Source organism: Mustela nivalis (genome assembly GCF_964662115.1).
Source record: "Mustela nivalis genome assembly, chromosome: 2".
NCBI classification, from domain to species: Eukaryota; Metazoa; Chordata; class Mammalia; order Carnivora; family Mustelidae; genus Mustela; species Mustela nivalis.
Window position 1 is genome coordinate 1,258,494 of NC_139021.1, and position 12,815 is coordinate 1,271,308.

Here is a 12,815-nt window from a genome sequence, read left to right on the forward strand (position 1 = left end):
TCCTCGCACCGACCTCCCTCGCCTCGTCCTCCCCTCCCTCGCCGCTGCGCCCCCTCCCTCGCTGCATCCTCCTCTCCCTACCCCCTGCGCCCTCGCCCCTACATCCCCTCCTTCGGCCTGTCCTCCTTCCTTCACCCCTGCGCACTCTTTCTTTCCCGGTTCCCCACCCCCCTCCGCTCTTGCCCCCTCCCTCGCCCCTGCGCCCCCCTCCCTCCTCTCCAGCCCCAGACGGTGCTCCTCGCGCACAGCGGGTGTTCGGGGCGCTGGTGCTCGCTCTGCCTGGGCTGTCCTGGGAGCTCAGCCTCCGTGGAGCCCACCCGGCCGCCCTCTGTGCCCCTTTCCTGCTTCCCACAAACTTAGCCGCTTACAGCCGCACTTGTCTGCTAGTAGGGTTCCTGCGGGCGCGTATCCTGGTGCCCCGACAAGCCGCCGTCCAGTGCGGGTGCTGCAGGCTGCAGCTGGGTGCCAGCTGGCTGAGGTCCAGTGCGGGTGCTGCAGGCTGCAGCTGGGTGCCAGCTGGCTGCGTTCTCAGCCGGAGGCTCACCTGGGGAAGGAGCCTCTTCCACACTCCCCTGCTTACTGTCAGGACGCCTTTCCTGGGGGCTGTGGCAGGGAGGGCCTGCTTCTCATTGGGCGCTGGCTAGAGGCTGGCCGTGGGTCCTAGTGGCCCTCAGCCATTCCCTGTGGTGTTGCCCCCTCCACGGGCAGTTCCCAGCGCAGCTGTTTGTTTCTTTAGGGCCAGCAAGAGAGCCTCTGTCCCGGGTCTGCACAGATGGAGTCTCATAGAGTGTAGCCTTACTGTGGGAGTGACGTCACCAGTATACTGTAACCTCAGGCCTGACGTCCTGTCACTTCTGCCATACTGTGGTTTCGAAGCAAGTCCCAGGTGCCACCTGCATTTAGGGAGGGAGTGGTCTCCGTGACGCCACAGCTGGTCTCTTCCACTACCTCGGACTCCTGGGCCGGGCCCTGTGATTTTTTTTCTAGCACATTCCAGGCTCTGACATACTCTGATATCTCCTTATTTGTGTGTTTATCAGGCAGAGGCAGGCCCGGAGGGCGAGCAGAGCGGGGCTCCGGGCTGCAGGGGTAAAGCAAAGGTCACAGCCTGGCCAGTCAAATCAATGTTCGGTTTCCCGGTGGCGAGCGGTGGGGGGGAGTGGACACCTAACATTGGTAGGATTTAAAAGTGCCCCTTGATGACTCTTCTGGGCGGCCAGGGGCCAGAACCACTGCTCCAGAGCACAGGAGTGGGGGCGCTCGCAGGGGCTCAGTGAGGCCTCAGATGCCTGGTGCTGAGTGAGGACCTAAGCGTCAGGTGTCAGGTTTCCCATTCCTAGAAGCACCAATTCCTTGCCCGTGAGCGGATCCTCGATTATGCATCACACCCCTGGCCCCTCGAGCCTGCGGTTAGTGACAGGCGGGTGGGAAGTACGCTCCTTCCCCGTGTTCGTCTGCTGACGGGCCTCATATGTCTCTATATATGTTTCTTTTTAACGAGGCTCCACACCCAGCACGAAGCCCACCCCGGGGCCTGAACTCACAACCTGAGATCAAGACCCGAGCTGAGACCAAGCGTCAGTGCCACGCAGGCGCCCTCCAGGCCGGCTGTAGGAGGTGAACGACTGGGGGTCGCGCGGGTGGCAGCAGGCCTGGGGAGCCCGAGCCCTAGGTCAGGCCCCTGCTCCCCTCCAGCGTCAGTTCTCTGTCAGGTCCGCCTGGGCCCAGAGGCTGCGCGGCACCGGCGTGGCTTCTCTGGGCGACTGTAGGGTTGTGTGACCGTGTGGACGGCACGCTGCGGGGGCGCAGAAGGCGTTCCTGTGGCCACGGCCTTCAAGGCTTGCTTGTCGACGGATGCTCCCAGGTCAGGGCTCCTGGGATCGGGCCCCGGGCCGGCGTCCTCTGTCCTCTGTCCTCTGTAGTGGGACGAGAGCTGAGTTCCCGCACAGACACTTTCACACCCACAGCTCAGCTCAAGCTCTTTCGGGGAGGAACGAGGATGTCGGGGGAGGGGGAGCCATGGAGAGGCTTTCCCCTGTTTCTCCGTTCCTGCCCCTTGCCCCCCATTCTCTGAGACCCTGTGGCCAGGCACCAGCCATCCCTCCACCTCCAGCAGCCCCGCCCCGGAGCCTGGTGCCCTCCCTGGTGCACCCTCAGGCAGGACACACCTCTGCCTGGAGCCTCCTCTGAGGCCAAACCACATGGGACCCCTCACCAGCACGGGTGGGAGCCCATGACTCCTCTCCATCTGGAAGGTTCCAGGTGGGGCCCTGGGTCCATCAGCTTCTGCAAACCCAGCAGTCACCAGAGGGCCAGTGTTTAGCAAGCTCCATTGTCAGGAGCCTCTCTTTTGGGTCAATGCATCATCCTTGGTTCTCGCAGAGAGAACAAGAACAGGAAATGCACGTGGCCACCTGCTTCCTGTTTTGGGAGAAAGGATGTCCTGAGACCACCCCAGGGTGGGGGGGCGGTGAGTGGACAATGGCAGCTGAACCGGGGGTGGGGGGGGGCTTGGGTGGGCAGGAGAGGGGAGGAGCCCGGTGCTGTGGGGAGGATGGAGGCTGCCGGGCTGGTGTGCCCAGGGACTGTCTGCGTGCGCCCTCTCTCCGGATCCCTTGTTCGGGCCGGCAGCCCTGAGGGCCCAGAAGAGGGAGCAGAGCCTTCTTGCTGAGCTTGCTCCCAGGGCCAGGACTGGGGGGGGGCACACAGGGCTTTTAGGTGGCCCCAGGGGCTGGTTCCAAGGTGTGAGTGGAGAGAGAGCTTGGGAAGGGGTTCCTCAGCCCAGTGGGCTTGTTTGTCCTCTCCATGTCGGGGGTCAGTTGTGGGGGAGCAGAAGGGAAGGGGTGAGTGGGCGGACCCAGTACGGGGAAGGGGATACAGGGTGACAGAGCCTGGACTCCCCTTCCCCCCCAGAACAGCTCCAGGGGTCAGAGCGGAGACCACCAGCATCACCCCTGGCACAGGAGCACCAGCGCCTGGTGGCCAGCACCTGAGTCAGCCTCCACACGGATCCTAGGAGACGGGTTCTGCTCTCCTCTGGCTCTGTGGGCCAGGGGACCGTGCACAGAGAGGCCGCGTGGCTGGCCAAGGTCACGCAGCTGGGAAGTGGCCCATTCAGACTTGAGGCCTGGCCAGCAGGTCAGCCCGGGGGCTCCTTGTCATCTCAGCAGCTCCCACGCACACTGACAAAGGCCAGGGAGCCACACGGCCACCAGCTCCAGAAGCTACCAGCATTAGGGCTCTTGAGAAGCACCTTCTGGGCATTTGTGTACCTGCAGGTGCCCTGGGGTGAGGACCGCTGAAGTCTGACCAAGCCCCAGAGGCTGCTTTCCCAGCCGCGGGCTCTCCCTGTCCTATGCTAGTGACCTCTGGGATGGACACGTCCTTCCTTGTCTGTGGGCGAGCCTGGATCTTGGAAGCCTCCTGCCCGGGCTTTCAGTCTAGAAGAAGGGACCTCAGCCAAGTGCCTGCTGTCACCCACTACAACCTCCTGAGGCCGGCCCGAGCCGAATCCCCACAGGAACTGCCGGTTCTGTGGGACAGGGAGGGAGAAGCCCGTCTCCATTTACAGAGGTCTGTGGGCAGAACCCAGTGCTCCTGGGCCAGCCGGCTGGTGCTGCTGCAAACGCATGGGGGACACAGGCGTCACAAATAGCCCTGACAGGTCACTGAGCACCCGGACGGACCGACGGACAGAGGACTGAGGAAGCCAGCAGGAGCTACCGGATGCACTCAGAAGGGCCACAGGCAGGGGCCCTTGAATTCTTGGTTTTTTGGGCACGTGCTTCAGCACCCCCATGTGTCTGCGGGTCCCCCCGGGCCAGGCTGTCACCAAGCCCCATCTCTCCCATCCTGGAAACACCTCCCTAAGCTCAGCCTGGGCTGACGCCACTCTGCCTGCTGCACAGAGCTCTGTCTCAGCCCCTGGTTATGGCCTGCGTCGTGTCCCCAGAATCCACATGCTGGGTCCTTCTCAGGAGTTCAGAGGGTGACCGTGCTTGGAGATGGGTCTTTGTGGAGGTCATGAGGGTAGGGGAGGTCACTGGGGGCCCTGATCCCCACTGACCGATGCCCTTACAAGAAGAGACCAGGACGTAGACACGCACTGAGGGATGACCCCATGAGGACGCGGGGGCAGGATGGCCGCCTACACACCCACGAGAGAGCCCCGGGAGCAACCAATACCGCTGACACCTTGACCTTAGCCTTCTGGCCTCCAGGACCGTGCGACAGTACCTTTCGGTCCTAGCAGCCCTCCAGCTCTGCCGCTGTCTCTCCTGCAGCCCCTAGGGTCTGCCTGCCCCCGGCACACTCCCCACCCTCACCCCCCAGCCTGGGGCCCCCATACTCAGCTGCATGTTCCTTGGGGGAGCATTAGAGCCCCATGTCTCTGTGTGCCTTGTCCCCAGCTGGTCAGAGCTCGGGGGAAGGAGGTGGGGTTAGAATTTGTCCCATGAGTTGGAATCCGCGACGACCAGCGGGGGCATGGGGCGCCACGCACAGTGCTGTGGGCACTGGCGTATCTGGTGGAGGGAAGACTATGTGTGACTTGGGGTACGGCCTGCCTTGAGGCACATGAGCCCAGGCGACTCTGCCGCCTCAGGCCGAGGGTGACAGCAGCCTCCAGGCACAGGGAGGCCATGCACGCAGGGGCAGCGTGGGGGAGGCTGTCCGTCCGGTGGTTTGTCTTTCTCCCCCTCCCCCACCTGCCCATCACAGATTCAATCTTAAAAATCCCAGCTCTCTAGGAGCCTGAATCTAGGAGTGGGAAAGGCGAGGGCGTCTGACGGTGTCTGGACGGCGGGAGCATTGCTAGAGGCCATGCGGGGGCTGAGAGCTACGCCTGACTTCTGGGCTGTGGCCCCTGTGGCCAGTTTGCCCTTCTGCTGGGCCCTGGACCTGGGCTTCACCCTCCTCGGGTCCAAGGCTGGGGGCTTTGAGGTCGGATGGTGGGCGCTGCTCCATAAGGACCGGCTGACGTCCACGTCCGGGTCCCTGCGGCTCGGAGTGTGTGGCCTCATGTGGCGAAGGGGTGATGTGGTGGGGTTGAATCTCCATTGGGTGGTGGCCCCATGTCACCACAAAGACCCTGGTAAGAGGGAGGAGGAGGCAGATTTGAGGCAGACGGGGGTGAGGGGACAGTTCCAGAGGCGCGGCGGACGCCCGGTCGTGTCTGTGAGAGCCATCACAGGGCCTGGCTCACGTGGCTGTGGAGACCGAGAGGTCCCCACGGCCCCGCAAGCTGGAGCCCTAGGGGGGCCCCTGGGGGGAGTGGCTGGAGTCTGAGAACTGAGAACCAGGAGGCCCAGGTCTGAGGGCAGGAGAGGGCGGACGTCCAGTTCCAGAAGGGCCAGTTTGCCCTTTCTGCCTTTTTGTTCCACTGGGGCTCAGGGACGGGGTGAGGCCCCCACATTGGCAGGGACCATCTTGGCGCTCCAATGCTAATGTCTTCTGGAAAGCCCCTCCCAGACACACCCAGAAACCGCGCCTCCCTTGACCCCGTCAGGCTGACGGGAAACGCAGGGTCCCAGGCTCGGGAGGGAACGTCGCCCTTCCCGTCGGAGCCCGAGCCTCAGGACCACAGGTGACCGGTTGGAGCTGGTGTGAGCCGCCGCGTGTGGCCACGTGCCAGGCCGTCCTGAGCGGCGGAGGCAGCGGTGGAGCTGGATGGAGAGAGCGACGCTGCCGCGGGCCCGCTGTGTGGGGAGGGGCTGCCCACGCCGGATGAGAGGGAGTCGTCCCCCGGGGCCACCTCCTGATTCCGGCAGTTCCTTCTGATGGTGACCGTCCCCTCCTGACCGGCCCTGGTGCGTCAGACTGGACTCGGTCCTCCTCCGGCCCCTCCCAACCACTGGCTCAGGCCTGGGGCTCTTCCCCATAGCGCTGTCGGCCTTCCCTGAGGCTGGTCCTTCCAGGAGGCCCCCCCCTTGCCACGCAGCAGACAGGGAAACCCAGCTGGGGCGGGGGCGGCAGGAGCAGGGGTTCGTCTGGGTCACGGAGCAGGTGCGGCCTGGCGTTCATACGGGTCATGGAGCTGGGGCGTGGGCTTAGCTAACATTTTAACCCAGACGGAGTGACCCCCGAGCTCTGCTTTTATCTGCTGCCCTGGGAGGGGCTGTGTGGGTGAGCGTGTGCGGCCACGAGTGCGTACACCGGTGGGCGTAACATGACAGTGTGTGCACCCCCAGGAGCACGTGTGTGTGACAGTGTGTGATGAGGCGATGACGGAGAAATGACTCTCTTTAACCCCACAGCCATTTCCCGCCCAGAGACGGGGTCCCGAGGTAGGCAGTGTGGGGCTGAGGCTCCTGTTCGCCAGTGATCTCCGCGCCCTTCCTGGATCCATGCTGCCCTGCCGGCCTCAGTGTGCTGCCTCATGGTGCAAAGTGGCTGCTGAGCGCCAGGCATCACTCGAGCCAGCAGGGAGGAGGAAGGAGAAGAAAGACCTGTCTCCTCTACCCCAGGGATCTGCCCCCCAGCTAGGCCTTGAGGTTTTCTTTAATAAGGAAAAGAAGGAAGCAGAAAATGGGAGGCTACTCCGCCTGCCGGAGTTACTTGGCAGGCAGGGTAGGACTCTGGGCTTCTCTACACAGGGGCTGTTGAGCTACTGGGGATTGAGGGGTCTTCTAAGCCTTGCTCCATGCTGCTCTGATGGGGAAACTGAGGCCTGGACCCAGGCCTCCTCCCTTCTCTCCCAGGACTCTGTGTTGCCACCAGTCAGGAAGGCTGAGAGCCCCCAGCAGCCAAGGGGGTAAGCCTGGCCAGGACAGGAGCTGGGCACCCTGGGGTTCCCTTCCCTAGCCTCTCCCACTGCCCACTTCTCTTCTCAGGACCCAGGTCACAGTCATGGGTGGAGGCGTTTCTGTGATGGGACAGTGGGGAGAGGGCACGGCCTTCTCCCCCGGCCTAGGATGCGTGTGTTCTCTACCCAGGCCGTGTGGACCCGCCATGTGAGCAGCGGAGCCCTGGACCTGGGGTCCCCATGCTGGCACAGGCAGTGGGGAGAGGAGGAGGCCAGAGACGCCAGACAGACAGGAAAGAGGAAATGCAGACGGGGCTGGGGAGCGCCAGTGCTGGCTGGACCAGTACGATGCTCCGAGTTTATTCGCCAAACCGGGGCTGGGAGGAGGGGCAGGTGGGTCGGGCACTGGACAAAGTGCTGGCCATCCAGAGTGGGAGCTGGGGTGCAGGTGGGACGACCTGTTCAGGACCCCATGGCCTGGAGGCCGGAGAGGAGGCCGAGCAGCAGGGCGATGGCCACCACCGTGCGGCGGCCCCGGGCGCTGCTGGCCCCGCTGCCCGGGGGGTCCTGCCAGGGCAGGAGGTTGCAGAGGGCAGACCGGCAGCAGGTCACAGTCATCAGGGTCCCCTCCAGTGTCTTGGTGAAGGGGTGACACGTGTCTGTACACCATACGGAGTAAGTGGTCAGAGGTCCTGACTCTGGGAGTGGGGAGGGGTGGCGGAGAAAGTCTTCGTCAGGCTGGAGAGGCTGGGGCAGGGGCGTGCGCCTTTCTGCATGCAAGCTGGGGCTCCCCCCGCCCTGGCCACCCTGGGGCCCGCTTACCCGTGTTTCCGTGGGAGATGAGGGTTTTGCAGAAGCTGTGGCTGTGGGCACAGATCTGAACTTGCTCGCAGCCTTCCCCTTTGCGCAGGGACTGGCAGGAGTAGCACTGCAGCAGCGCTGGGAGGCAAGGCGGGCTCAAGCCAAGGGCCTCCCCCTGCAGCCCAGAGCCCACCCTGCAGCCCAGTTCCAACCCCCTTGCAGGCGCAGCCCCTCCCCCTGCAGGCCAAAGCCTCCCCTGCAGGCCCAGAGTCCCCCCTGCAGGCCCAGTTCCTCCCCCTGCAGCCCTGCGTCTCTCCCTGCAGGCCAGTGCTTTGTTCCCAGCAGATGCCTCTCAAAGCCCCTGCCCAGCCTGCCCACACCCCGCCTCAGAGCTGGCCAGGGCTGCCCCGTCCCACCTCTCCCCACCAGCCCCAAACCGTCCTGTCTGGCTGAGCTGGACTCCGTGCCCAGGGCCTGCACACTCGCTGGTCTCTCCAGGCAGGGACTCCACTGCGTCCCTCTCTGCCTAGCGACCTCCTATTCAGGCTCCCCACTCTAGGTGGCCGTCGAGGGTCTCAGCCAGGGTGAGAGGCAAGGGGCTGCCGAGGGTCAGGGCCCTTCCCGTGCCTTCCCCTGCCCCCTGGAAGGCTTTGCTTGTCGACCCACATCCTGCCAGTCCTGCACCAAGCCTGGCGGTCAGCGGAGCCCCCAGGAAGTGAGAGTGCCTGCGCCCTCAGGAGGGGTGGACGGTCACCTCTGTCCCCGCCGCCTGCAGCCACACTGGCCTCCTCCTCGTCCTCCTCCTCATCGTCGTAGCCGTCCTGCCCGATGTCCTGGTCGTCCTCCTCCTCGTCCTGCGCCCGCCCCGTGCCTGGCCACACAAGGATGCCTGTGAGCCCGCTCCCAGGCACAGAGCGCACATGCTCAAGGTCCAGGGCGGGGTCCCCCCATCTGTCCTCCGTCACTCCTCCGCCCTCTTCCTTCCCACTCCGTCCTTGCTGCGGGCCCCCGGCTGCTGGCCCTGCTCGCTTCCCTGCACCAGCCGCTGCCGTGGGGCCCTGCAGCCACTGCCCCTCCCGCCCCAGTAAACCCTCAGGACGGTCCGCTTGTGTGACAGAAGAGGACACTGAGGCCGGGACAGCAGAGGTAACCCTGAAGCTTGCAATTCAAAGAGGTGGGGTCTGGAGCTAGGGAGGGACAGGTTTGGGGACCTTGGGAGCCCAGGACAGCCCACGTCAACATCCCTCTAGCCTCAGACTCCAGCCTGACCCCCGCGCTCCCCGTGCCATGTCCTGCCCTCAGGCTGGGTGTCCTGAGGGTCCCTGTGGGCCCAGACCGTGCCAACCCTTCTCGCCGCAGGGGTGTCCCCTGGCCCCGTACCTGGCTGCCCGCACAGCAGGAGGGCCAGCAGGAGAGCCGAGAGCGCCTTCATCCCGCCGGGGGCTGCCGGTCTGCTCTCGAGGGCTCCTGCTCAGGCTCACAGTCTGTGGGAAGTGGGACAGAGGGCATTCGGGGGCTTCCTGGAGGCCCCTGAGCCCTGGCCCCCCCCGCCCCGGCTCCAGCCTCAAACAATGGGCCTCACCCGGCCCCGGTGCCAGGCGTCAGGCCAGGGACAGCAATTTCCCCCCCGACTTCAGGGGCCTGGGGGGACAGGAAGTCACGGTGGGGGGCGTCTTGTCCACCTGCGCAGCCCCGCGCTGGCCCGGCCTGCTGGCGTGAGCGATGCAGCTGGCGAACCTGGCCCCACGCTGGGGGCAGTGCTTGCGGAAGGCTGGGGAAGCCTCCTGTGACCGAGCCTCTGGGCCCTACCTTCTGGGTTCCTCCTACCCTCTAGCAACCTTGGCAGCCCCCCGCTCTTTCTCTGGGGGCACCCCTCCTCCTCTGCGGGCCGCAGACCTGAAGGGACACTGAGAGCCCCTTCCCCCTCCTGGGGGGCAGTGGGAAAGTGGGGACAGGGGCAGGGAGTTGGATTTGACCTGGAGCCCGGGCCGCACGCCTGCCAGCTATGTGCGTGCCTTGGTGCCTGGAGTCACCTCCCTGACTGTCAGCAGGTGCCTCGAACATTCTCTGGGGCCACCTGGAGAGGAGGTGAGAGGTGGCTCGGGGGTGAGATCAGCTGGGCCTGGGGCCTGGCTCCTTTTCCCCCTCTGCATCTGGGACCAGCTCCACTTGGGCCTCTGGGCCTCAGGGTCCTCATAGGACGTCTTGGCCAGCGGGAGCCAATGCCTGCCAGTGCTGAGGACAGCACCTGGCCTCGGTCCCTGCAGGGCTGGCTGCCACGACCCTTCTCTGAAGCCTCAGCCAGCAAGAGGTGTTGTCCCGCCTCAATTCCTAGGGAGCCATGCGCCCTTGCCTCCCCCGGAGCCCCCTCATTTTCCGGGAGAGGCTGTCCCCAGGACTTCCCCACACCAGGGCCAAAGTCACGTTCCAGCAAGGGTCCATCTGCCGGGTGCACACGGCCCTGGGCCCACCCTCTTCATTCCTGGACCCTACTTGCCAGCAGGCCCAGAGCTGCTCCCAGGAGGGCCCTGGGTGGGGGCGCAGAACTATTAGGGAGCAGGGGTCCCCCTGCCAGCTGTGCCCCCCACCCCCACAGGCCCAGCCAGAGCTGCCTGTGAGAAGCCTCCGAGGATGGTAACCTCCTGTTCATTTCAGTGCTTGCAACACCGCAGCTCCTGGGCAGCCCCGGGGAGCAGTGGAGTTAGAGCCCTGCCTTACTGACTGGGAGCCACCGCCCAGCTTCAGCCCTGCTGGCTGCCCTTCCCCTCCATGGAGGGCGCTCGCTGTGCCCTCTGCCCCGTCCAGGGAGGGAGACGTCCAGGCCTGCCCCTGCAGAAGCCGCTGCCCAGCCAGCCCCGGGCTGGGGGCCAACGTGTGTGCTAGAGGCCTGTCGAGGCTGAGGGAGCTCAGCCTCCTGCCCCAACCCCCTGATGGCAGACCCCTGGCATCCACAGGACCCCCAGCCCTTGGGTTGGGGGAGGGTGCACCCACCCCTCTGCCCACCCAGGCCTTTTCAGATGTTCTGGTTCAAACACATGCCTTAGTGGCGGCTTCCTGACCCCAGGCTTCGAGGACAGGGGCGCCTCCTACGACCCCAGCACAGCCACTTGGTTCCCTTAGACCCAGGGCCGGGCTCAGGGCTGGCGGCCCCACGGGCAGCTGAGTGCCACGTTAGAGCTTGCATGCTACATGGCCTGCGCCCTGGGCTTGGAGCCCTTCCCCCTTGGCCATACCCATGTCCAGAGGCAGCCCCAGGGCCACCCACTCCCGGCCCGCAGACCCCCTGCACAGCAAGGATCCGATCTTGCCTGTGCTGCCCGGTTGGGCCCGGCTGGCTCCAGTGGGTGGCCCTGTGGACATGGCTGGTCTGCAGTTCCCGTGGCCTCCCTCCTAGTGGGTGAACCTAGTGGGTCACCTTGTTTTTCCTGGCAGGAGCAGACGTGGGCTCAGACCTCATGCCAGCCGTGGACAGGACATCCCAACCATCCAGATTTGCTGTTGTTCTGGCCGAGGAGGACGTGGTGGGGGTGGGGCAGGGCGCTGCTTTCCCTGGGGAGCCGTGCTGCTCTGGCCCGAGCCCGGAGTCCCTATTCTATGCCCCCTCATCCTCCCCATGTGGGCTTCTGCGGCCACCCAGTCGGATCAGATCCAGACCTGGGGAAAGGTGAGTGGTGTCTCTGACTGAGGGGCAAAGGTCTGGTGTCTGTGGGGACAGGAAGGGTGTCTGTCCCCACCTGCAGCCCACAGGCCTAGGGGGATGGGGTTTGGGGGGACAGAGGTGGGCTGTAGCTGCGCTGGTCCTCGCATGCGTCCCCCGGGTCGGGCTCTCCCCCATCCTCTCTGCAGCCGACACTCAGTCTCTGGGAGCGGAGGAAGGGGCTTCCCTCTTACAGCAGAGTCTGGACCCTGTCACCCCAGTGGGCAGGGGGCCCTGAGGAGTCTCCCCGGATTCTCTCTCTCCACGCTGCTCTCCTGCCCAGGCTGTTCCGGGGTTTGCCAGGGGACACAAGCCCCGTTCTCCCCTGCAACCCAGCACTGAGAAACTAGCAGACAGTGGGGCGGGGCTGGCCGCTGGGAGCTCCGAGTGGTGCTGGAGGGCACGTGCCCTGCACCCCCCATCACACCAGGAGCCTGTGAGGAAGCTCAGGGTCTCAGGAGCTCATCCATTCGTCCCTCCGGGCTTGAGGCGCGCCTCGTGCTTTCGGTCAGTCAGCCTGCCTCCCCCCCTCCCCCCGCCCCCCCGGGCACCTGTGGCCTTCATTTTCCCTAGTCCTTGGGCACCGTTGGTTCCATCCACATCAACCCTGGAAAGTCTCAGCCTCCCTTTCCGCGGAAGCCCCACAGTGGAGGGTGACCCAGGGTCCCTGGTCTCTGGCCCCTCCAAGCCCCCCCCCCCTGCAGGGTCAGCGCCTTGGTTGTGCCGCCTTCCCCACCATCCACCTCCAGAACTTTCCATCTTGCCCTGAAACACTAGCTCCCCTCCCCCAGTCCCTGGCACCGCCGTCCCACCTGCTGTCTCTGAACCCAGCACTGGGGACCTCGCAGAAGTGAAACACCGGCGTGTCCTCTTGTGACTGGCTTACTTCACACAAGCCTTGGGGCGCACGCACGTGTGACACGCGTGTGACACATCTCCATGTGTTCCTCCACGTGACACATCTCCATGGCGTTCCCTTCTGCGCTGCTTCTCCGCTGGCGGGTGGACGGGTGCAGGGACCGGGCGCTCTGGCCGCGGTGACCCCGAGTGTCTCTTCAAGTCCCTGCCTTCCCGTCCCGCGGACGCGCACTCAGGAGGGGGCTTGCTGGCACGGGCGGCGCGGCTGTGTCGCATCGGTCCCTCTCCGTCTGCAGTTCTGCACCCGCGTGTCTCATTAAACTGCCACTAACTCGGGCTCCCACGTGTACGCGCAGGTCAGAGCGTCCGGAGGCCGCTGCTCCCGCCCGGCCCCGCACCCCGCAGACCCCGCCGCACCCTCTGCCTGGGGCGCTGCCTCCCAGAGACCCTTCCCCACCCCGTGCCCCTGCCGAGGGGTTCCTTGGTCGGCCCGCCAGGAGTCTGGGGCGCCGGTGCCTTACACTGGGGCTCCCTTGGGAAAAGCCACGCAGGGCCGGCACACGGTGCTGTCATTTACTGGGTCGCATTGGAATCTTGCAGGGGTGCCCCGCAGCCGTGTAAAGGAACGAAGGGTCTCTTTGTGTCCCGAATCGGAAGAAGACGCGGTCCAAGCGGCCGCGAGCATGCGCGCTGCTTTCCGCAGGTCTCCGAAGTACC

General features: G+C 65.3%; 1 protein-coding gene across 2 annotated transcripts; it reads right to left on the reverse strand.

Annotated features, from left to right (window-relative positions):
* Nucleotides 1-7,058: 7,058 nt before the first annotated feature.
* GPIHBP1 (glycosylphosphatidylinositol anchored high density lipoprotein binding protein 1) lies at nucleotides 7,059-12,127 on the reverse strand. Of its 2 annotated transcripts, none has more exons than XM_082720601.1 (5): nucleotides 12,053-12,127; nucleotides 8,924-9,027; nucleotides 8,298-8,414; nucleotides 7,565-7,681; nucleotides 7,059-7,401 (listed from the first exon to the last, which is right to left on the reverse strand). In XM_082720601.1, the coding sequence occupies exons 2-5, from the start codon at nucleotides 8,973-8,975 to the stop codon at nucleotides 7,205-7,207; spliced, it is 483 nt and encodes a 160-aa protein (XP_082576727.1). In that variant the 5' UTR covers nucleotides 8,976-9,027; nucleotides 12,053-12,127; the 3' UTR covers nucleotides 7,059-7,204. The 2 variants fall into 2 exon arrangements, with proteins under 2 accessions (XP_082576727.1, XP_082576726.1); XM_082720600.1 differs by having other exon boundaries at nucleotides 7,059-7,440; nucleotides 12,053-12,070.
* Nucleotides 12,128-12,815: the final 688 nt, after the last annotated feature.